Here is a 26205-nt window from a genome sequence, read left to right on the forward strand (position 1 = left end):
AAGGAAACCCCAAAATTTACCCAAATCTCTTATTTTAGCCATCTTGGACAATGTACCTTCACCTGACACATGCATAAAAATATCTATCTATCTATCTATAGCCCGACACCCTAATCCCGCAAAGGGTGGCCGCAGACAAAACGCCTCCAAGTCACTCTGTCACCCACCATTTGACTCCCCTCCCCCCAACTCACCCCCCCCTCCCTCATATACCTCTCAACTCCATCCCTCCACCTCATCCTCGGTCTACCCCTCCCTCTCCCTCCCTCCACCTCACCTACATACACCCTCTTAGTCAGTCTTTCATTCTCCATCCTCTCCAAATATACTGACCATTATTAGGCATATGAAATAGTGAATGAGACAGACTGTAATAGTAATAAGTGGAATTTTAACTCTCCCTGATATTGTAGATGATAAAGTGATGTTTTTTTTTGAGAGGAGGAGTATTGGAGGCTGAGGGCTTACAGCAGGGTGAATGAGCAGTGTCTTTAACCGCATGCACACACGCTCGCACGCACGCACGCGCGCACACACACACACACACACACACACACACACACACACACACACACACACACACACACACACACACACACACACACACACACACACACACACATATCAAATCCTTGGTGTAACATACAATACATCAATGTCATTTGAGCAACACATCACAAACATTAAAAATAAATGAACACAAAGACTCAGCACCTTAAGGTCGCTTACCCATACAACATTCAGACACACAAAGAAACCACCACCACAGTATACAAACAGTATGTACATGCAGTGATGAATTACGCAATCTCTGCTTGGGCTTCTTACCTCACAAAAACACACTACAAAACCCTACAGACTATACAAAAGAAGGCCCTAAAAATAATCACAGGCTGCACAGCTATTACACCTACTGACCACATACACCAAGAAACCAAAATCCGCAAAGTCAAGGATCATCTAGAAATGAGAAGCACTCAAATTCTTACTGCAGCCTTCACAAACCCCCATCATCCACTACACTATATAGCAGCATGTCCATACACACACACCAGAGAACATCAAAATAACACCTAGTGCACGATGTCAAAAAAAAAAAAAAACCCACCTGCCTCAAACCAGCTTCCCGAAATGTATCCATGCTCAGATCACTCACTGCTCCATGCATCCACTCAAAGACAACACACAGCTGCATGCCCAGCCTCCTGATAACCACCCTTTTGAATCCTACCTCCCTCATGAGGACAGGGTTCACCTGGCCAGGCTGAGATGTGGGCATCATCCAGCCTTCCTGAGTTATCAAAAGAGACTGGATGACTCACTCGCTGATGCCTGTCCAGGATGCAACACAGCACCCCATACTATTAACACATTATGGAAGACTGCATTGCACACAATCACCTGCGCCAACAACTCAACATACACTCCTTGAGAGCTCTGTGGGAAAGCCTGGTCTCGGCCATGGCCTTCCTTTGGGACTCAGGGATGTTCGGCCAGACTGCCTAAGAAACAACTACTACTATTACCACTTGAGGGCTGAGGGGGAGCAGGGTGATTGAGCTGTGCCTTTAACCCCATGATGGATAAGGGATTGGAGCAGGGTGAATGAACAATGCCTTTAACCCACTGAGGGCTGAGGGGATAGGGCAAGGTGAATGAGGTGGTCCTTTAACCCCTTGAGGGCTGAGGGGCTAGAGCAGGGTAAATGAGCAGTGCCCTTTAGGGCTGAGGCTACACCTCGGAACCATCATAGTCACTACCCTCAGATTCATTGGATGGTGTGAATGTGTCAGAATGGGCTGACAGAGATGGTGGGACAGGAGTTGGAGTCATGAAAGTGGTGATGAGTTGTTGCAATGACTCATTGTTTTTCTTAATTAATATTGATTTCAGTTCTGCCACTAAATAATTGATATCTGCATAAACTGCTTGGAGTTGGTCAGTGTTGTGAATCTCATCCATTAATGCTTGATTGAAGTGTTCAGCCATCTCCAACACTCGGTTGTTGCTGTGTTGGTCCCTCTACAGCCCACTCTGTTATTGTTGCATCTACTTTTCTGTTTTGTGGAGTTGTGTTTGTTGGCCACACACACACATTTTTTAACACAGTCTTTTCAGTCTTCATAAGCACTTAATTCACTGTGGATGATCATGCAGAAGTGTTTTAATCTCCAGTGTTCTGGATGACTTGGAGGATTTTTTTTTTTTTTTTTTAGTGGACTTGTTCATGTGCATTGTATAGCATTAGCTGTGGACACTACTCTCTGCCTAGCATCAAGCCTTTGTAAAATTTTGCACCACTTTTCCAGACCTATGGGCAGTCTTTGAGCTTTAACAGCAGATGTAGTGTGTTTTTTGGTCTTTGGTATCCATGATTTCACTGGTTATACACTGCCTCACTAACATTGTAATGCAAATTACACTGGCTTTGATTACAATTGTGGGTCAAGGGCATAAGAATGTTGGTTGGACGGCAGGGATGAAGGATGCAGGATCTCTGGGTGAACCTTTGCCAAGACCATGATGTCACTGCCATGTCATTATGTGGGTATTTTGAATGTTGGTCACTTGGTCAGCTATCTTAGCATGCAAAACTGGTTGATGTAGAGGTTGACAGTTCCATGTAAAGCTTGTTGCATGCAGTCGGAGGGCAGGCAAACCTGGGGTCTGCTGTAGTTTTGTATTGTATTATATTGAATAAGACACAAAAGTAGGAAAATAACCCAGTAGACATCCCTGTGAAATTTTAAGTGTCCACGATGAGAATCCTTACCTGAGTGATCGGTGTTTAACCCGTGAATTGTGCAATTACCTTTTTTATCCCACCCCGTGGTGCACAAAAAATGAAGGATTTTTTTTATTTTTTATTATAAACTTGAAGATAAACATCCAGGGCATCATCTACTGAAAGAAAAAATAATCTCTCTCTCTCTGTCTTTGTATAGGGCCATGTGTAATTTTACATAGGGGAGTAGTGAAAAAATGGGAAAAAAACAAAAAAATTTGCTTTTATTATAAATTTGAAGATAAACATCGAGGGCATCATCTAGTGAAAAGAAAAAAATCTCTCTCCCTCCGTCTTTGCGTAGCACCATGCATAAGTTTGCATAGGGGTGGAGCAGTTAGTGGTGATGCATGGCCAGCACAGCCTGAACCGTGGCTCACAACGTGATGCTACCCAGCCTGAGCTGTGGCTCGCAATCCATGGGTTAATAATAATGAGCTCCCTCCCCCCCCAATGCAGTAGTTTCCAAATGTATATTGTATTTTGTATATAAAGTTCTGTCTTTTAACTTTATCAGTACAAAAATAGTATGAATGCAGATGAATATAAGGCACTGGAAAATATTCTAAAAACTTCATCCACAGTTTCCTATTTTAAAGATGGGAAAAGTGATGATACTTTTGGTGGGCATATACATATGATGAAAAAAGTACAATTTGTACGGAGTCCAGTGGTATCCTAAACATTCATTATAGCTCCTGATTTCCCAAGAAAATGAAAATATTATCTGAAAATGTATATAATAGCAATAGTGGCTGGGTAATTTCACAAGCAAGTCATATTTGGAATTCTTGAAAGCCTGTTTACCAGCTAATATAGAAGAATCATTGGGGATTTTGCTATAGTAATTGTCTTTGGTACTGTATCAGCTTGTCTTGTGTTAAATGTGCATTGATACATTTTTGATTAAGTACAGCATACAACAAACCAGTTTCAACTGATAGGAAGAATGAATAAAGAAGAGTATGAACCAACCTGCTGAGTTCCTGTATATGACACAGTCATTGCCAAGCAGGATAATGTCATTCAGGTTCATGGAGCGCCAGGCAGCACCCAACAGCAGGTGTTCCCCAGCATGGGCCCGCAACAGAGCAACCTGAGACGTGGGTAGGCAGAGAGTCGGGCTGATAGGGAGGTGGTGAGGCAGAATGGAAGGTGAGGGAGACGGGCTGGTATGGAGGAAGTGAGTCAGATAGGAAAGTGAGGGTGACATGCCAGTCAGGAGGGGGTGAGGCAGATAGGAAGATGAGGGAGACAGGTTGGTAGGGAGGGGGTGAGGCAAACAGGAAGTAGAGGAAGAAAGGCTAGTAGGGAAGGGGTGAGGCAGACAGGAGGGTGAGAGAGACAGGCTGGAAGTAAGGGGGTGAGGCAGATAGGAAAGTGAAGGAAACAGTCAAGGAGTGAGGCAGAGAGGGAGTAGGCATGTAAAAATGCAGCATATCCAAGTCTGGGAACCCTGCATATAAACCTTTCTGGCATTAGATCTAACCTACCATCTGGTTTGTAACAACACCTGTCCATCCCTGGCATCCATCTTTTGTCATTACAAGGCATATGTGTAATGATCATTGGTGCTCTCACCATCTGAAGCTTGTCATTACAGTTTGATGCTGTACCAGTACATATAAAATCATTCATTCTTCACTGTTTTTAACATATACAATCTTTCATTCCTCTCTGCTGTTCATTGTATGCCAATGCAGTAACTCCCTCATCACACACACATGCCTATACTTGTCATTAAGCATGCCACACCATCCCAGTTATAAGCTTTGTTTCATTACTTATGGTCCCGCATTGTCATCAGATATAACATGCTTCCTGGAACACATTCACTTCCTCCACTCTGACATGCATCATTCATAACAGTCATTCCATATAGCCATACGAGCTTGCCTCATTTTCCTGGGACCTTGGCATGCATAAGACAGAGATTAGAGGCTTCTTAGATTTTTGGAAGGGGGATGTAGAGAGTAGGGGATATCTAACCAATGCTACCTTCTCTCACCTGTCTGGTATGCTGGAGTTACAGTCTTATTGGAATGTTCCATCTCCCCAACCCAAAGGATTGGTATTTAGGTTAATCCCTTGAATCCAAATGACATTCTTTTTGTGCTGCTACCAGATGAATTTCTTCAACTCAAGTGCCTTGTACTGGAGGGGTTTATTGGGACTGTATCTAATGCTTTAATTGAGAAAAGCATCTCCAGAGCTGAATAAAATCATCAGATAGCAGCAGTCAGTATAAAAAGAAAAAAAAAAATCACAGGATGAAATGGTCGACCAACCTCGCATAATACACACCTGGTCATCAAGGGTGAGTTCACAGAAGGCTGGGATATATTTGGCCCATTCCACCAGCACCAACAACTGCTGCTTCATGCTGCCACAAATGTCAACCACACCAGCCATCTTCTTGGTCCTCACGTTCACATCCTCACTCGCGGGTGAGAACTGGCAGTACAACACACTTGAAAACTTTGAGGAATGAGCAGTGTGGAGGGGGCGAGGTTAGGGGGGAAATATGTCAGCAGTAATTAATGCATGGTTAAGGAAATTTTGAGAAAACATGTTGGGGATTATTACAGAGATTGAAGAAGGAAAAGGCTACACAAATTCATAATGCTGCAAACAGATTTTGAAGTCTGTCATTTTTATGAAGTCCAATGAATTTAGTGTAGGTCAGGCTGGGTAAAATTTTGAAACTCATAACCTGCATATTGTTTCTGATTATTTACTTTCTTTCCTCCCTGTGGTGAGTGAGGCACTATGCTGTATTGGAGCCTGACACTGTATGCACTATACAGTATTGTCTAAGCTAACCAGTGCTAAAATAGCTAAACCAGTTTTAGTTACTGAAATGACTGATTTCATTCTCTGCCTTGTACCGACACCCCTTCAGTCTCTCTCTCTCTCATCTGTTGTTGTGTCAGTGGTCAGTGCTGTGTTGAGCTGTTTAGTTGTTTCTCCATTCCAAATTACAAATTGTACACTTGGCAAAGATTTGCACCATTCCACACCTGCCCATACTCCCTTACTCTAACTCCTTCACTTGGAACTGTAATCCTAATTTGTAATGAACTACCTGTATGGTATAGTTACAGGTGATGGAGTTAAAGTAAGGGAGCATGGTCAGGTGTAGAAATGTGTGGGGTCATGGATGAGTGTAAAATCAATTTTGAATGAATCATAGCAATTCGTTGTCACCTCTTTTCTATCCAGCACTTTTATGCAGGAGTCAACAGGGACCTCTTTGTCCCTCATATATGTAGCAGATTAACCCCTGAACTGTTTTCCTCAGTCCTTATTTCTGTCTGCTTGTGACCTGTGGTCATTTAAATGCAATCTGTCTGTGTATCTTGCAATGGATATTGATTTTGGCATTTTTGTTCAGTCTTTCCTGGAAAAGAACAACTTTTGTGGGCTTCCAACTTTTTCATTACAGAATAAGTAGTCACTTTATAAGCTGAATATAATAGTTTGGCATTAGCATAAGATACAAAAGAGGACGTGGTGTTGAAGGTGTTATTGCACATACCTGGCGTGAGAGTTGTTCTGCGTTGAGTATGGTGGCAAGAGTCATGCCACTGTTGCCACCACTCTCATCATAGCTGGGTCGCCTTGTGCTGATCCGATCACGTTCATTCTGCACCGCTGCCAAACACAATATGTTACCGACATTCTCTCAAGCTATCAAGTACTATTGCTACCTGATGTTACTGCTGGGGTCTTGAGAATCATTACTGTTTGTTGTTAATGTCAAAAATAAAGCTGATTCAGAAATATCAGCTAAATCCTTCTAGGGACAGTGGGTGGCCTCCTATGCCTTAAATCATCAGGGCTATGGTAGCCTAATATTGGCCTCAAAAGGGGTACTGTATATAGTTTGCCTGCTATTGGTACTGTGGGAATTGTTTTAATAGTACAATAAAAGGTTGTCATAGTTGCCCAGTGATCTAGTGATGAGAATGCTTCAGCCAGAGTGACTGCTTTACCATATGCGTATATTTTATTTTCAAGAGGTGATGGCATTTTTGGGGATCATGTTATACCACCAAGGGAAGTAGAATAGCCATCTACCCTTAAATGTATTGGTTTGTCATAGCCTATAGGCCTTGGACTCTTGCACCTTGAAGGGAGTAATATGAAATTGGCTTTTTTTCTTTTTTTTTTCCTAAAGAATAATTTATCTTATTCTTAACACAGACAGCATGGGAAAAGGTTAATGAAAGTTATACAGCATATGTTGTATCCACCTTGGAAAGTCTCATGAGGTGAATGAAATTATTTGGAGGTGGCATGGATAAAGTAAAAAGTGCATCATCTTAGTGATGGAACCTAGTGTTGAAAAGTCTGTTGTGAACCCAATGAAATGATGAAATATATCAGTCCAGAATGATATATTGTCATATGTTATGCATAATTCTTTTTCTATTTTCCAGAATTTGCAGCAGGCATTTACCTAAAATCTTCCCCCCAGGTCCAACACTTTCAAGGAGTGCCATAGCCACTGTGGACATGGGAAATAAGAGCTCCATGTAAGGGTTTACAGTACATACAGTGTGGAGATTACCAGAGAGGTTAAGTGGATTTGTACTTAATAGAACTCAACCTCCAATAAACTGGAAAGGAGAACAACTAACACAGCAATAAGGTAAGTGTTTTGCACCTAAAATACACTGTATTGTGCACTTGATCAAAAAGGTTTCTTTACTTAGGTGATCATTTTTTTTTTTTTTTCAGTTATTGTTGGCTGTTTTATCCTAAGGCAAAAATGTTTCTAAATGGAGAATGTAATTCATATGTATTCAAAGTTACTTCTTTGAACTGTATTAATAAAGATAGCAGGCATACACGAATGTGAGTGTTACCGGAGAATATTTCCAGTGTTTTCATGCACTGTTTTTTGACGTAGAGTTGGAAAAAGTAAAGACAATTTTTGATCAACTGTACCAAGTGCCATCGGTAGCAAGGCACCAGGATTAACTTTGAAAATATGTCACTTACTTTTTCTGATTTTTGGTTTTCTATAGTAAAGCAGCACGAGTAGATCACTATTCCATTGACATAAGGTATTAGTTGTAAAGCTTACAGGCTGACAATCATCACACCAATTTTCATGTTTAACTTTCATGGTGGGGTATCTTTAGCGAGAAAGGGTGGGGATTGCAAATTACCTGTACTTTACTGTACTGGTGTTTGCTGGTGATATTATATTGTTAAGTGAAGGTAAGTGGGAGTTACAGGGCTTGTTGAATGAGTTTGAGAGTGCGTAAAAAATGAAACCTAAAAGTGATATAAACTAAGAGTAAAATTTTGATCTTTGAGAGAAATGAATGTATAGCATGCATAGTGAGACTGAATGGTGTGGAAATGAGGTATGTGAGTGCCTTCAAATATTTAGGCAGTGTAAGGAGTAAGGAATATTTAGAGGATGAAATGCATGTAAGCATACAGTAGGGAAGAAAGGTTGCATATTCGCCAAAAGCAGCGATAAGGACTAGGGAAGAGGAAACATAAGAGTCGCCCCATGACAGTATTGTGATTTACCCTCCAACTTGGTCTGTATTGGAAAAACAAAAGAGTTGAGAGGATTATATATGTTGAGTTCCATAGAGATATGGACAGATAAGGAAATGAAGAAACATTGTGGTGTTGGCAATAGAAGTACCTTGAGATGGCTTGGCCATAAGAAGAGGTTGAGGAATTGGGTGGAGAGGTATAAAAGTGAGGGGGGGTGAGAGTTGGAGTGAGGGCAGCTTTATAGTGAAGGACAGAGTTAGTTTGTGGTTACCCCTTCTGGGATTAAGGTGTCTTGCCATAGATAAATACAGTAGATAGAAGAAAGAGCTTTGCAGTCCTAGTTAAGTTTGTGTGTAGCTAAATTTAGAACCCTGGAAGGCTGTAGGTTATACAGTTAGTGTACAGCTGTATTTTAATTGTTTTCTTATATACTGTACCATGACAAGGGTATAGCCCCCTCCCCCCTTTTTTTTTATGTGATGTGGAAAGACTATCTGACGGGTATTTGTGAAGTGTATTCATAAGAGAAAATAGATATGTTCGGATGATTATGCTTGTGACTTGGAACCAGGAGTCTGGGTGTTTCAACATTGGCATTTATGCCTAGTTTCACTGGGTATACTGTTCATAGTTCTCCCCCATTTGTACTTTTTCTTCCAGTGTTTCTAGAGTGTTAAAGTGGAGGGATTGTAAGAAAATGTTCTGGAAAGTGGTAAAGTGAGTTAGACAGGATGTTAAAGAAGCTGGTTGGGGAGTGAAAGATAAAAATGGTAGATTACTAGTGGAGAAGGGAGAAAAAGTGAACAGATAGAGAGAACATTTTAACGAACTGTTGTACATAGAGATTGAAAGTACGGTAATGCAAGTGTAAGTGACTGGGGAATGGCTGGGAGAAGGAGGGATGTGAGAAGAGAGGAAAAAATCAGTAGGATGGAAGTTGTGAAAGCAATGAAGAAAGTCAAAATGGGGAAAGCCCCAGGAATTGATGGAATGTGTGGTGAAATGCTGAAGCATGGGGGAGAGATAATAGTAGAATGGATATGGAAGATGTGCAGATTGGCCTGGGAGGAAGGTAAAGTCGCGGAGGATTGGAAGTCAGTTATAATTATTCCCCTGTACAAAGGAAAAGGGGAAAAGACAGTGTGTGGTAATCATAGAGGCATTTGTCTTCTTAGTGTACTGTATTTGGAAAAGTATATGGTAGGATACTTACTGACTGAGTTAAGGAAATAACAGAGGAATTAGTTGGAGAAGAACAGGGAGGTTTTAGGAAGGGAAGAGGTTGTGTAGATCAGATATTCATTCTTAGGTATGTAGTGGAAAAGTTTCTAGAGAAGGGAATGAAGCTGTATGTGGCCTTCATGGACATGGACAAAGCATATGACGGTGGATAGCCAAGGATTGTGAAAAGTATTAACCCATGGATTGCTCAGTTACTGTTTTTTTTTATCCCACCCCTTGGTGCACAAAAATTGAAGATTTTTTTTTTTTTTTTTTTTAGTTTTTGTTTATTACAAACTTAAACATCCAGGGCATCATCTGATGAAAAAAAAAAAAAATCTCTCTCCCTCTCTTCATCTTTGCTTAGGGCCATGTAGGGGAGTAGTGAAAAAATGAATTAAAAAAAAAGTTTTTGTTTATCATAAACTTGAAAATGAACATCCCGGGCATCATCTGGGGAAAAAAAAAAATCTCTTCGTCTTTGCGTAGCGCCATGCATAAGTTTGAGTGGGAATGGAGTAGTTAGCGGTGATGCACGGCCAGCACAGCCAGAGCTGTGGCTCGCAATCCATGAGTTAAGAATATATGGAGTACATGGGAAGTTGTTAGATGCCATGAAGGGTATGTATGAGGGAGCTAAGGCTGCAGTGCGTGTGGACAGTGAACTGAGTGAATTTTTCTATTTGAAGGTTGGATTGAAACAGCGATGTGTCTTGTCTCCATGGTTGTTCAATCTGTATATGGATGGGGTTATGACAGAGACACAAGGTAGGGCAGTGGATGTTGGAGCAGCCCTAATGAGAGAGAGCAGTATGCGGAAACTCCTTGCATTGTTGTTTGCAGATGATACTGTGTTGTTAATGAAGACGAAGGGGAACTGCAAGGCTTAGTGAATGAGTTTGAGAATGTGTGTAAGAAACTGAATGTAAAGATGAATGTAGGGAAGAATAAAGCTATGGTCTTTCAGGGAAATGAAGTCACTGAATGTACAGTGAGATTGGATGAGGAGGAAATGGGAAGTGTGAGTGCATTTAAGTACTGTACTTGGATAGTGTGATGAGTAAGGATAGAAGTTTAGAGGATGAAGTGCTTGAAAGGGTACAGCAGAGAAGAAAGGATGCTGGTTCTTTGAAAGCAGTGATAAGAAACAGGGAAGTGAGCATGGAAGTGAAAAAGTTACTACATGACAGTATTGTGATACCAACTCTAACATATGGAAATGAAACTTGGACCTTGTTTGAGGGACACAAGTCAAGAGTGAGGGCAGTGGAAATTAGTTATTTGAGAGGAGCATGTGGAGTCACATGGAGAAGAACAGGGAGGCTTTAGGAAGGGAAGAGGTTGTGTAGATCAAATATTCATTCTTAGATCTTTAGTGGAAAAGTTTCTAGAGAAGGGAAAGAAGTTGTATGCGGCTTTCATGGATTTGGAGAAAGCATATGACAGGGTGGATAGACAAAGATTGTGGAAAGTGTTAAGAATATTTGGAGTAGATGGGAAGTTGTTGAATGCTGTGAAGAGTATGTACGATGGTGCAAAGGCTGCAGTGCGTGTGGATGGTGAACTAAGTGAATTTTCCTCTTTGAAAGTTGGGTTGGAACAGGGATGTGTCATGGCTCCATGGTTGTTCAGTCTGTACATGGATGGGGTAATAAAAGAGGTACTAGGTAGGGTAGTGGATGTTGGAGTGGCCCTGGTGAGACAGGATAGTGTTTGGAAACTCCCTGTACTGTTGTTTGCAGATGATACTGTGTTGTTGAGTGAAGACGAAGGGGAGCTGCAAGGCTTGGTGGATGAGTTTGGGAGAGTGTGTAAGAAACGGAATCTAAAGGTGAGTGTAGGGAAGAGTAAAGTGATGGTCTTTGAGAGAGGTGAAGTCAGTGAATGTACAGCGAGGTTGGATGATGAGGAATTGGAAAATGTGAGTACATTTAAGTACTTGGGTAGTGTGATGAGTAAGGATGGAGGTTTGGAGGGTGAAGTGCTTGAAAGGGTACATCAGGGAAGAAAGGTTGCTGGTTCTTTGAAAGCAGTGATAAGAAACATGGAAGTGAGCATGGAAGTGAAAAAGTTACTACATGACAGTATTGTGATACCAACTCTAACGTATGGAAGTGAAGCTTGGACGTTGTTGGAAGGACACAAGTCAAGAGTGAGAGCAGTGGAAATGAGTTATTTAAGAGGAGCCTGTGGAGTCACATGGAGAGACAGGGTGACGAATGAGGATATAAAGGAGCGTTGTGGTGTTGAGGTGGATGTGATAGGAAGCATTATGAGGAACACACTGAGATGGTTTGGCCATGTGGAGAGGATGGAGGGTGAAAGACTGACGAAGAGAGTGTATGTGAGTGAGGTGGAGGGGGGAAGAGGGAGGGGGAGGCCGAGGATGAGATGGAGGGATGGGGTGGAGAGGTATATGAGAGAGGGGTGTGTGAGTTGGGAGCAGGGCAGTGAAATGGCAGTGGACAGGGCGACTTGGAGGCGATTTGTTTGTGGCCACCCCAAACGGGATTGAGGCGTCTGGCAATAGATAGATAGATAGATGTGAAGTCACATGGAGAGACAGACTAACAAATGAGGAAGTGAATGAGCATTGTGGTGTGGATGTGATAGGAAGCGTTAGGAGAAACACATTGAGGTGGTTTGGCCATGTGAAGAGGATGGAGAGTGAGAGACTGATGAGGAGAGTGTATGTGATTGAGAGGGAGAGGGAGGGGGAGGCTAAGGATGAGATTGAGGGATGGAGTGGAGAGGTATAGAGAGTGGAGGGTGTGAGCTGGGAGCAGGGCAGTGAAATGGCAGGGAACAGGGCAACTTGGAGGTGATTTGTTTGTGGCTCCCTCTTTCAGGATTAAGGCGTCTGGCAATGAAAGTTTCTAGATCGTACCTCATCCTATCGGTAGGGAGAGAGAAAGGTCAGGACGATGATAAATAATTTTTTAAATAATTGTTGCATAGCTGTCCCTTCCTACCCTTTCCATGCTCTCTGTTCACTTTCCCACAATCCCTCAACCTTATTTCTCCTCTCCCCCTTTTCATTACCCCTTCTTTCCTACCTTTAGCCCATTTGCACCATATCCGTTATCTTTTGTGGTTTTGTTATCATCTGTATTTTAGTCAACGTGAGGGAAATGGTCAAGGTGGTGGTGGTTGTGGTGGTGATGATGACGATGATAATGATTGTCACATGCAGGGATTATGAAGTTATCTTTTTTCTACTTTGTCCAGGGTAACATTCTCAAGCAATTTTTTGCATTTAACTTTTTCCCACTAGTAGATGATTTATTCAGCTTTTGGGATATCTCATGCTGTGGAAGGGATAGAATGAGTGTGAATTAACCCTTTCAAGTACAGTATGATTCTTCTACTCCAAATTTTATTCATGCCACCTTCATATGATTTCATTCAGTGTAGAGGGGATGCTCATAGTGAATAGGATGGAAACAGTACCTTTTAATCACATCAGTTTGATGAAGACTTTTTGCTTCCCAAGTTTGTTCTTGTTCCTACCAGGTCCCCCCCCCCCCCCCCCCCCGATGTCTTCTTGGTGTTCTTACTCCCACCAGTGCTTGTCGTGGCCTTTCTGATGTTGGGCATACTGTATACCTGGGCCTGGTATCTCACACCCTTCTCAGGTGTGAAACCATCTGTAACTGGGTCTTTATAAGTCTGCATTGCCAAGGCAATGTGGGGATCCTGATGAGTACTTGGGTCAGAGAGTGAATCCCAACCAGTATAGTGATTAATTTAGTAAGTTTCATGTGGTCTTTACATTGGTTGGCAGCAGTGTGGCGCGTGAGATGAGGCATGGTTGGCAGTACAATTCAGATGGGCATTACAGCACAGTGATTATTTAGTAAGTTTCATATGGCCTTTACACATCAGCTGCCAGAACAAGTACAGTATCCTAATAAGGTCACATATCATTTCAAAGCATGTCATTTATAAAAGCTCCAACATGCTTGCATGCATTGGTTGTGGTTACCTAATGATGGCTGTCCATGTAGCAGAAGCCATAGAATTCCAGAACACTAAATTAAGGGTAGGTGACTGGTCCATACCCCTGGTACTTCAGGATATCCTCCAGCGGCCTCATCAAGATTCAAACTGATGTGTGCAAAGCAGGTGGTATTCACTCGTGCCAGTTCCTTGTATCACTGGACCACTAGGTGACTAATGTTGTCCATCCATCATCCAGTCCTTTAATGCCTCATCAGGAGTCTAGGGGCCTATCACATGGCTTCTTATTTCAGACATTTAAGATGAGGATGACCAGTTGCCTGGGCATGACTTGAGCAGTTTAACCCCAACCCTTCCTTAGACCTGTAAGGCTATATCTTGTTGGAGTGCCTCAGTCTAAAAGACAACCAAGTGTCTGTTTGATGGTTTATACGGCTACCACCCAGTGTCTTAAATGGTTTTTTGATTATAAAGAACTGGTTTGTCCTTCAGTGTAGCCGCCTTGAGGTACCGTTCTTTCAAGTCAGTGGATGATAGACAAGTTTCATTTAGTCCAGTCCAGGCTTTCCCCATTAGGAGTGTAGGGTCCTGGAGCTTTGCTACTCTTTTCAGACAGTTAATGTATGAGTGACCTATTCCCTATCCCTGAGCTTCTTTATGTGAACATTAAACCCTAACCGTTCTTGAAAGTAAACCCTCAAGGGCCATCTCTAGTTGGAGCACTTGCTGCACCACCAGGTGTCTTGAAAACTTTGTACAAGGGCAGCAGGGGTAATGCACATCAGCAGCACACAGCACAAATGGCCATCCCTTATTTTCTTTTTCTTACATGTATCAGGGAACTGTCCCATAAAGTGGAAAGTGTCTGAATGCAATGGGGGTAGGAGTATTTTGATTATTCAGGTAATTTGTGTCATAAGCCATCAACTAATAGCAAACAGAATTTCTTCTCTGGTGATTTTTTTTTTTCCCCCTACCTCTGGATGATTGTACAGTATATAATTCAGAACACCTGGTAATGAAGCAGTTGAGGTTCTCTCTAATCCTTCTAGTTCCAAAAGGTTCTCCTAAGATGAATAATATACTCGGAGATAACAAGAATGAAATTTTTAAAGGATGTCATTAAATTGAGTAGATTAACTCCATCAGCCTGAATGATGAAAATTTATTTCTGCCACTTCCATTTGGTTTTATTCAGCTTGGGATAGTGCCCTAGTAGTGAAGGGGATAATGAAGACTATGTAACCCTTACAGCTCTAAAAGCCTAACTGATGCTGAATACAATTGTCCGGGAAAAAAAAAAAAAAAAAAAAAAAAAGATCTTGGTGAAAAACCTTTCACACGCAAAAAGCCTCTCACTGTTCAGAAAGCTTGAAGCTGAAAAAGCCTCTTGCAGTTTGAAAAACCTCATGCAGTGTAAAAAGCCTCCTGCAATTTAAAATGCCTCATGTACTGTAGTTTGAAAAGCCCCTCATGGTTCAGAGTTTCTCAGTTTGGAAAGCCTCTCACAGTTTGAAAAGCATCCTATTTTGTTTGAAAAACCTCCTGTAAGTTGAGCAATATTTTCTGGAGATGGGAAGAACAAAATATACATATCATAGTTGGGGGTTGGTCTTTGATTAATTTATAAGTGTTTGAATGTTTTAGAAACTGTTAACTATGTACTGTATACACTTGGTGGTCTAATGGGTAAATGCACTCCAACTGGATATGTGGCCCGTGAAGGTTTACACCTTTTTTTCCACAGTGCTGCTAAGGAAACGACCTATCAGTGTTACCATAAATATCAGCACTAAGTAGGTAAGCCTCAGTTCCCTATGATCCTAAAGAGGCATTAAAGGATTGAAGTATGCATACAGTGATCCCTTGGTTATCATGCTTTTGGTTATACTGTATCGGTTTTCAGTATCACTGCTAGATGAATATCTGCACCCCTGCTGTTAACATTATTTTTTTTGGCAAGAAGACTTCGTTATTGCACACCTGAACTGGTTCCTGCTGACTATGATGGTGCATAATCTTTGGTGTCTGATGACTTTGTGGGATTCATACATGAGGCCTTACTAGAGGAGGTAATCCCAAGTGTTGGAGACCACTAACTCTACCCCCTAGCCTCAGAACCCCTTACTTGAAACGTACAGTATCTCACGTCTCCATGTGGTACAGTATATGTTTCTTCCTTACGGTGCCCTTTTTATAATTTTCTGTTAACCTAAGCATACCAGTATGTGTTTCTGGTACCATAACAGTATGTTTATAATGGATATTAAATGTTGTAATAGGGAAAATTTGGGTTTACAGGTGGGGTGTCCAGTATCTATTAGGGTAAGTCCCATAGGTTCCATGCTTTCGTTATTGTGCAGTTTTATCGCCGACTGGATGTGGTACCAATTATGCATGATAACCAGAGGGTCACTGTAGATGATAAAATGTAGAAATACCACCCACCTTCCTTCTTCATGCCTGACCGAATGCACTTTCGGAGCCTACAGTAGCGACACTGATTTCGCTTGTCCTTGTCCACTGTGCAGCTTCGATTGAACCTGCAGTTGTAAGTGTGGTTCTTCCTGACGGACCTCCTGAAGAATCCCTTACACCCGTCACAGGAGTGTGCCCCATAGTGCTTCCCTGTGGCTCGGTCTCCGCAGATGGCACAACACAGACCCACTGCCACGTTCCCCACTGCAGCACCTCCCACACTAACACCACCCACTGCTGTGTTACTCACACCGACACCAGCACCCCCACCAATGATTGACACACCCACACCACCCACACTACACAGGGATGCACCTGAAATATACAGAATACATGAATAGAAAGTTAACATCTGCCCCGCTGCCACAACCCCACTACTGCCCCACCCACACCAGCACCTGCCTACAGACGGTGCTGTACCTCCCACACACACACACACACACCAGCACCCCCTCTTGTGCATGACATGCCCATGCCAGTGTGACTACACAGGGATGGTCTGAAACATACAAAATAATTTGAGATGCTCTTCTTATTATAACTGAATGAGGATAAATGAGACACACAAAAATCCAAGATGACCACCAATGGACCCCACAGCCAGACCTCTGCCTTTCCAGGGTAATGTGCTACACCATTACCCCTAGTTACTGTGGTCCCAGGCTTATTTGGATGTGAATCCACTGGACTGCAGGAACTGTCCATTTCATCCAGGTGCTCCTGGAGATCTTTTGTTAAGATAACGTTGAAGGACCTTGTGTTATGATAGTGTGGTTCGTGAAGTGTGTTATGTGGGGGCTGCATTGCAGTGAGGGCATAGTTGGTGGATTTTGAGTTGCATTTTGCGTATTTTGTGTTGTTACTGAAGTTAACGTGGGTGTTGACCACATTACAATGACTGGGTCGACTTGTGCCCCTCTGTGAAGGGCAGTTTTCGTGGGATGAATGTCTGGTGGGGTTCGTGAAGGATGTCGCTTGACTAAGGGCTTTGAATGGTTGTTGTGGCAGTTTGTTTATGGATTTGATAATGAAGTGTAATATCGAGATGGAAGAGGGATATTGACTAAGCATTTTGTGTAGTGTTGGGAAGTCGTTAATTTTTTTGTTTCTTTATGGTAGGGATGGTGCGCATAGTTATTCAGGCAAGGTTGATCCTGTGCTGAAGCAGTGGATTGTGTACCTCTCATGTTCATGTGGTCCTTCATTGGGAGTACTTTTGTTTCTTTGTGCCAGTGATCTGTGTATGTTGTCATTGTACGTTGTGGTATTATTTTTGAGACTTGTACCATGTTTGTGGCTGTGGGGGGGTGTCAAAAAAGAAAAAAAATCATGGTACTACAAGGATAAATGACTGAACTCTTCATTATGATATGTCTTCATATTATGAACAAAATTGTTTGAGGTTGGCCACAATATAGTAGTAGCAGTAGTTGCAATGCTGGGTACTTGTGAAATATGAACCCAGTAGACTGCAGGCTTGAATTACCTAAGCTCATGCAGTCCACTATCTTCCATTTGGGGAATAGGGGAGTAGTTAAGGAATTTTTGTATAACCACGTACTCATAATTGAATCCCCTGGTTTTATCTGTGCCACTGCATGAAGGCATCTCTCGCCAGCACCATTGTGTAATGGGAGAATACAGTCAATGGTGAAAGGATTAACAACTCGGAAATGCAGTGTTGTGATTGCTGGGATGTAAACAAAAGGAACTGACAGTGGTGGTAGTGAGTAATGGTGGTGATTAATGGTGATGGTGAGAGAGTGATCAGCAATGATTTTATAGCGAGTGGTGAGGTTATTGGTAATAGTGGTGATGGTGAGTGAGTGATCATGACTGATCATGATGATGGTGGTGGTAATAATGGTGATTGTGGCAAGAAACAATGATAGTGATTTTGTTAGTGGCAGTGATGGTGGATGATGGCGGTAATTAATGGTGTTAGTGTGATGAGAATGTGATGGTGATGAGAATGTGGTAGAAATGGTGGTAGAATGATAGTGACTAATGAATGTAGCTGATGATGATGATAATGATGATGGTTGAGTAAGTTTTGTGATATTGTTAGTGATGGTGGTGAGGGTAATAAGTTATGAAGTTAATGGTGATAGATGGTAATGATGATAGTGAGTAGTGAGAGAGATTGTAGTGATAATATGAATGTTCGGTAAATAACAATAAATAACTCACCATGTTGATGCAAAACAGCAGAGTTGGGGACGATGACCGATTGAACAGCAGGAGTCTGTAGCGAAGATAGTGGTTGTATTGGTGGTTGTTGAGTTGAGCCACCACCACTACTACCACTACCTGGTGAATTTTGGTGATGCTGGTAGTTTGCCTGCGATGTTGGTTGGGTTGGAGGTGATGTTGCATGGTTCGAATTACTGTTGTTACTCGGTGAATTGTGGTGATGATGGTAGGTCTGTTGAGGTGGTTGGTTGGAGCTACTACCATTACTACTACTAGATGAATTGTGATGTTGGTAGCTGTGTTGTGATGCTGGTTGATTTGAGCCACCACCAGTATCATCAGGGGAGGTGTGGTGGTGATGGTGGTAGGTGTGTGGTATGGATGGTGGTGGTGGGCTGGTAGGTGGATAGGGTGATAGCTGTGGTGAGGTTAGAACAGAGACATGACCACTGCCACAGCTACCACTACCACAACTGCTACCACTTCCACCACCACCACCAGGCATTTCACCCCTGGGAAGGCTCATGATATACAGTTTTATTCTTGCTGCTGCCTGATGATTATATTGAGTAGGAAAGGAAGTAAAGCGTTTCCTCTTATTTTTGCTTCGTAGCGTATTCTCTTTTCCTTTTCGTTTTTTCCTGCTTTTTCTTGTATTCTCTTTTCCTTTTCGTTTTTTCCTGCTTTTTCTTGTATTCTCTTTTCCTTTTCTTGTTTCCTGCTTTTTCTTGTTCTTTTGCCTCCTTTTATTATTATTTTTTGCCCTTTTACCTCTGCTTCATCTGCTTCTGATTGTCCTTTTATCACAACTTTTCCTCTTGTACTTTTCTTCTTCCTTTTATATTGCACAACTCCCTTATAACCATATATTCATTTTATTCCTGTGTCTCTTCCTCGTCAGCTTTATCCTATTCTTCCTTCCTTCTCTTCTACCTTCTTGAAATCCTTGTTTTCTTTCTCCTCTTCTTGGTTTTGTTCTGTCTCTTCCTCCTCCTCCTCTTCTTAGTGACCTGAAATAGATAGATATAGATAAGCAAGACACTTTAAACTCTTGTTCCTCACTTCACTATCAGTCCAAAGTTCACTCACTTATAAATAGTTTGGTTTTGGGGTTACTGAGATAGAGAGAGGCTTCAGATTTTGCAGGTCATAGGTAGGGGAGCAAAAAGTGTGTGGGGTGGGAAGAAAGGAGTTGGTAGGTGGTACGACAGGGTGGGGTGAGGACACCCTGTGAATAATGGTATTGTTATGACAGATGATGGTGATGGTCAGAAAGTGTAAGTCATAGATATATATGGGAGGGAGGGGTAGATAAAAGGGTGGGGGTGTATGGAGACTAAGAAGATTGGCTGGGATGGTGGCGAGTGGTGAGACAGGCAGGCAGGGAGGATAATACAACCTGTAACAGTTGCAAGTTGGCTGGTAAGGGCATGATGATAATAAAAGCTCTGGAACCTATATATAATGGAGGAGAGGTGACAGAAAAGTTGCATGTGATGGGAGGGTGGAGAGGAGTAGGAGAGATGGAGTGGGATAATGGGTGGTGAGGCAGGGTTAGGGTAAGACACCTTGTGAAGGTGGGTGATGTAGGTTGATCAGCATGAGTGTAGTGTTTGTTTAACCACTTCATCCTGAGAGATCACCAGTAACTTGAGTAAACTGGGGGCTTTAGCCAGATTAAAACACAAAGTACATCCACTGCTGAAGGTGTCAGTTAAAACCCTCCAAGAACAAGGGAGGGAAAATATGTAAACATTGGCCACCGTTGCAAACTTGGTGTGGTGAACAAAGCTGAGTGCGGTTAAGATGTTGAAGTGTCATAGCTTGGTGAGCTGTAATAACATATTGGACTGTGGTTGTTGGTACTCGTATGAGGAAGGGAATGATATCGCAATGGCTATCGGTAATATGATAAGTGCTATCTACACAAGTGATAGATAGTGAGGTAAAGATGTCCATTAGTTTCATCTTCTAGTGGCTACTGTCTTTCCTTGACTCCCCCTTACCCCTCCTACCTGAACTCCCTCACTTTGTTCCTGCATTGTGCATTTCCCTTTCTCCCTGCACACCAGTTTCCATATGCTTTTCTTGTGATTTTTTTTTAAAGGAAATCCGGTAGGCTTCATACATGTTATTAACCCCTTCTGTACCACTACTGTTTTGTGGTCCCTGTGTACCATGCAAAAAAGGTTCATGGCACACTGCAGAAACTGAGCATGGTACCGGCATACCACGCTGCTGTATTCAAGTGGTGTGTTGGAGGCAGCTCGGAGTGCAGTGTTGTGCATGCAGTATATGATACCCTTGTGTTGGCATCAGCACCAATGCCTTGGAAAAATACAATGACATTGTGATATGCCATGGTAAAGAAGGGGTTAGCACATTATTGGAAATACGGAGTTTTCCCTATGAATAGGAGATAGTCCAAAAATAGTTTAGTTAATATAAAATGCTGGGAGACCTTGTGCTTGAAAGACTGGAGGTCATAGGCAGGGGAGAAGACAGACTAGTGAGGCCTGTTGCAGAGGTGACAGTACTCCATTTACTCTTAACTTAGCCTATTGCCGTCTCTTCCTCTTCATTGCTGAGTTGTTACATAGGATTCTTTCTGTCTATCAGTTGCCAGACTCTTTAATCCCAGAAGGGGTGGCCACAAACAAATTGCCTCCATGTCACCCTGTCCCCTGCCATTTCACTGCTCTCCCCCAGCTCACACCCCCCACTCTTTCATAAACCTCTCCACTTTATCTTCCCCAACCTCTGTATGCTCTTGCATCCATTATATACCTTCTCATTCTCTCATCCACACCCACATAATCAATCATGGCAGGATTACATAGGATTAATACTAAAATATGATGCTAGTCATGAAGTGTTGTGGAAGGGATGTAGAGTCATAGCATTCATTTTTTCAGCCACTGAGTTGTGTGAAATAGCCACAAACGGACTAAGGTCTTTGCCAGGTTAATGGGAAGAGAGTATAGTTGTGAACACTTACTCTGAACCCCTGCCAGTATGATGATGCTTTTGTTCTTCCTTACCACATCTAGGCAACTTTATTCGCTGTTGGATAGGTCTTTCAAACAGGAGTGGTTACATACAGCCATCCTTTACCCTTGGTCATCACAGGGGGAATTTTATACACTGAATAGTATCGTTTGAAGGTGGCAAGAATAAACCGAGATGTTTTTGTACAAAGGAGGTTAATTTCTTCTTTACATTTTTTTTTTTCTGGAGCTGCTCTTTCAGGACGATTAAGCTTTTGTAACCCAGTATTTGAACAGATGCAAGGGAATGTTAAATAAATGTGCATTATGCGAAAATGAAGTGATATAGATGCAAGCAAGTCACCACTGGTCATACTGTAGGTGGCTTTGATTTCCTAACACCCCTACCGTAGGGATTGATTCTGCACATTACAGCCCAGTATCTTCTTGCATGTTATCTATGCAACCTGTGTCAATATTGAAATGGTACGAAAACGCAAGTGCCAGAGAATATGAAGGTTGAAAATTAATTAGATAAGAAAGAGGTACTAGAGCCTCCCACGCCACTTAATACCCTTCAGCCTCATGAGACTCGCCCATCCTGTTACATTTAAACCTCTGACATTTTTAATTCAGTGTAGTTGTGTTATTTCATGCTACCACCAGACAGTTTTATTCATTGAGATTATATGCCTGGTATATCCCTTGTCCTTTAATTTGGCCAAAAATTGCTTGCTCCCCATCATCAGTGCTGAGTTCAAACATTAGAGTAACACTAGGATAGGATGGTAGTCATGAAAAAGTGCTGTGGAAAGGATGTGGAGCTGTAGTTTTTCTTTTTTCACTCAAGTGCATAAGATAAACAACAAAAGGACGAAAATCTGGGCCAAGTTAAGGTGGAACAATTACAGAATAGTGAAGGGGTTAATGAAGGCTTTTTGTGGTGCTGTAGTTTCGTTTTTTTTTTTTTCCACTGAGCTGTGTAAAATCAGATGCAAAAGAACAATAATCTGGGCTAAGTTAAGGTGAATCAAGTACAGAATATTGAAGGGATTAACGAAGCCAGTGTCAAATATCCAGTTTTAAAAGCTTTCCAAAATTGTCTGGTGGTAGTAGTCATTCAAAATACATTACGTCATTGGAGTGAAGTGATTGTAAAACTCTCAAGACAACTGATTTAATCATCCTGTTGCACTTTGCCCCCTGATACACCCACTCCCACCCACCCTCTACCCCTTCCCTCCCTCCCCCTTCCCTCTTACCTCCTCCTTTCCTCACTTCCCTCCTTGATTACCGATTACTTCACCCTTCTTCCCCCCCCTCTTCCTTCCTCTCCTTCCCCTCCTCTCCTCGCCTATACATTCCCCCTTTTTCCTTCCTCCTTCCAACATCCCCCCCCTCCTTCTTTTTTCCCTCCTCCATCCTCCCATCCTTTGCTTCTTTCATCCTCCGCTCCCTCCCCGTTCTTCCCTCCTCCATCCTCCCCCTTTTCCTTCATCCCCCCTCCATCCCCCCCACTCCTTTCTTCCCTCCTCCATCGTCCCCTCCTTTCCTTCTTCCCCCCTCCATCCCCCCCTCCTCCTTTCTTCCCTCCATCCTCCCCTGCTTTCCTTCTTCCCTCCTCCATCCTTCCCTCCTTTCCTTCTTCCCTCCTCCATCCTCTCCTTCCTCCTCTCCCCTCTTCTCCTCCTGTTACTTCCCTGTCCCTTTTCCCCTCCTGTTCCCTCCGTTTTCCTCTTCTCTCTATCTGCCCTCCCCCTGTTCCTCTACCCTTCCCCTTCCCTCTTTCCCCCTCCACCCTCCTTCCCGTTCCTCTTCCCCCGGACCCTTCTCTCCTTTACCCTCCCTACTTCCCTTTTCTCCCCTTTCCTCTTCCCTCTGACCCTCTCCCACTTCCCTCCTCTCCTCCCCAACCTCCATTCTCCACATCCCACCTCGGCTTCCTCTCCTTTCTTCACCTTCCCTATTATCCTTCCTATTTCCTGTCCTCCCTCTTCCCTTTCTCTTCCTTCTTTTTTTTTCTCATCCTTCCCTTGTCCTCTTCTAATTTCCCTCCCTCTCTATCCTCTTCCACTTTCTCTCTCCTTCTCTCCCCCCTCAACTTCTCTCCCTTCCTCTCCTCTCACATCCCCTTCATCCCTTTTCCTCCTCTATCTCTCTCCCGTTTCCTCCCTTCTACCTTCTTCCCTCTTCTCCCCCTTCCTGCCTTTGCTTCCCCTTTCCGCCTCTCCTCCCCCTCCCTCTTCTCATCTCCCATCCCTCCTTTCATCCCCCTTCCCTCCTTTCATCCCCCTTCCCTCCTTTCATCCCCCTTCCCTCCTTCTCCTCTCCCTGTCCTCCCCCTTCCCTCCTTTCCCCCCGCTTCTCTCCCTTCCTCCCCCTTCTCTCCTTTCCTCCACTTTACCTCCTCCCCCACTCCCTTCCCTCTTCTGTGATTTCCCCTTGCCTCGTTTTCATTTCACTTTCCATCTTCTCTCCACTCCCCTTCTTTCTCCGCCCCCCTTTGCCCTTTGCCTCTCCTGCCCTCTGCCCCACGGGAGGAAGGGCACAGTGGCATGAATGGAGACGGATTTACTACCAGCCTGGCGACCTTTGGCTTTATGTGACGTATTTTCACATGTTTACTCCGCTGCTTATTACCTCACACCGATAGCGGGTGAACGTATTACTTCATCGTGTGATCGCTTCCTACATACGATTTAGTTCATCCCCTACGTACCCTGTTATTTATTTATTATCTTTATTTATATTTACCAGTTTTGAAGACCATACAGTTCGGGCAAATCACCTCTCACGTACCCTGTTATTTATTTGTTATTTTTATTCATTATTTTACTAATTTTGGAGACCATACAGTACTGGCAAATCACCTCTCACGTACCCTGTTATGTATTTATTATTTTTATTTATATTTACCAATTTTGAAGACCATACATTACTGGCAAATCACCTCACGTACCCTGTTATTTATTTATTATCTTTATTTATTATTTTACTAATTTTGAAGACCATACAGTACTACCTCGGTCTCTCTCTCTCTTCTCTTTTCTCCCGAACACTTTTTAGTTTGGTTTAGTTCCTTTGTTTGGAGGGTGAAAGACTGACGAAGAGAGTGTATGTGAGCGAGGTGGAGGGGGGAAGAGGGAGGGGTAGGCCGAGGATGAGATGGAGGGATGGGGCGGAGAGGTATATGAGAGAGGGGGATGTGAGTTGGGAGTAGGGCTGTGAAATGGCGGGGTACAGGGCGACGTGGAGGCGATTCGTTTGTGGCCACCCCAAACGGGATTGAGGCGTCTGGCAATAGATAGATAGTTTCGTCACCAGTTCACTTCAGCCGTAGTGCAGTTGTTCCTTAGATAGATACCTCCAGACTCCCTTTTCATTTTACCGCATTAGGTGTTTCAAAGAGTGTAGGGTCAAAGGCCAAACTATGCGGACTAATTGGTGTAAGTGGCAACATGAAGCCCTGTGGGGTTTACCAACTTTTGCAAGGAGGGGAAGGGACTGTTACATCTTTCTGTGGTGTATTAAAATTCTCTCTCTCTCTCTCTCTCTCTCTCTCTCTCTCTCGTTTACCAGCTTTTACAAGGAGGAGAAGGGACGCTTTCTGTGCTATATTAAATCTCTCTCTCTCTCTCTCTCTCTCTCTCAAGATTACAATGGTGTATTTTTACTTAAGTGTATTTTATCAATCTTTAGGACTCTGAGACCTTGAATGGTGAGTGAATTAGTGTGGTGCATTGACAGAGCATGCTGGTGATTAGCTCTCTCTCTCTCTCTCTCTCTCTCTCTCTCTCTCTCTCTCTCTCTCTCTCTCTCTCTCTCTCTCTCTCGACCCAACCTTACGCCATCTGTAGATGACGACGACGATGATGATGATGATAGTGATCCAGTAGCAGTCAAGAAATTAAAGTTTAAAAAATAACCTAAAAGTCCCACAATTAAGAGAGAGAGAGAGAGAGAGAGAATGACAAGAAGCAGAATTTAAAGCATCATCGTAGTCAGTGAGGGTTAAATATATACTCTCGTCTTGGTGGATATATATTTTTTTTCAAACGGTCAGAAATTGTCATCTTTATTTTGAGTGACGAGTTGTAACAATGGATTAACACTTGAATATGATGCTAGTCACCAAGAAGTGCCATGGAAAGGATGTAGAGTCATTATATCTTCTTCTGACACTGAAAGCCGTAAAGTAAGGTGCAAAAGGACGAAAATGTGGGTCAAATACAAAAAGTCTTGAATTCAGAGTTATAGCAGTTATCTAAAATATGATGCTAGTCACGAAGAATTGCTGTGGAGAGGATGTAGAGCCGTCGTTTTGTCTTATTCTGCCACTGAGCTACGAGGATTAAGCTCAAGCGGATGAAAATGCCCGCCAAGTTAGTAAGAGTGAAGTATAAGGGGTTAGATTCCGTGTGGTCGTCATTAACCCTTTCACTGCGGGAGGTCTACGCAAATCCACACTGGATCATTTGGTCACGAGCAATAAATAACACAGAAAAAGCATTTAAACTGTTGTGATAAGTAGCAGTAAATAAAAATAAATATCAGTGGCAATAAATGAATAAAAGTCCTTAAACTGTGGTGACCAGTAGCAGTAAATCTGTCTATCTATTGCCAGACACCATAATCCCGTAAAGGGTGGCCATTTGACACTGAGTTACTTGTTTTACAGGGAGGGGCACCAACCCTCCACTAACCCACTTGTTGACACGTAGGGAGCACTTATGGTTTGGTTATATGGTTACCACCCAGCGTTGTAAATGGTTTCTTGGCTTACAGGAAACCATTTGGCTTGTCACTCAATGTAAAGCCACCTGTAAAGGAAAGAAAAGCAATAAGAAGTGACAGGAAAGATAGGAGAAATAGGAAGAGAGGAGGGCAGGCACAGAAAAAGAATGATAAAAGCTAAGGAAGTTGACAGCACTACATCAAGTGAGTGGATGATGGTCGCCACCACCTACCACAATGAACCAATAAATAAATGAATAAATAAATACCCTAAATGAAATAGAAAATCGTTAAACTGTGATAAGAAGGAATAGAATAAATGTC

The 26205-nt window shown here is 42.6% G+C and overlaps 1 protein-coding gene across 1 annotated transcript in view; it reads right to left on the bottom strand.

The window, feature by feature from the left end:
- LOC145397612 (hepatocyte nuclear factor 4-gamma-like) overlaps positions 1-20522 on the bottom strand; it is a 28471-nt gene extending 7949 nt beyond the window's left edge. Inside the window, exons 1-6 of the mRNA XM_080270652.1 lie at positions 20384-20522; positions 18158-18277; positions 15938-16282; positions 6324-6439; positions 5090-5239; positions 3761-3881 (exon numbers count right to left, since the gene is read on the bottom strand). Coding sequence (XP_080126778.1) covers positions 3761-3881; positions 5090-5239; positions 6324-6439; positions 15938-16282; positions 18158-18277; positions 20384-20522 — 991 coding nt within the window. The remainder of the gene's footprint in view (positions 1-3760; positions 3882-5089; positions 5240-6323; positions 6440-15937; positions 16283-18157; positions 18278-20383) is intronic.
- Positions 20523-26205: the final 5683 nt, after the last annotated feature.

Source organism: Coenobita brevimanus, chromosome 42 (genome assembly GCF_032717465.1).
Source record: "Coenobita brevimanus isolate Jiangsu-jjx chromosome 42, ASM3271746v2, whole genome shotgun sequence".
In the NCBI taxonomy this organism is placed as follows: Eukaryota; Metazoa; Arthropoda; class Malacostraca; order Decapoda; family Coenobitidae; genus Coenobita; species Coenobita brevimanus.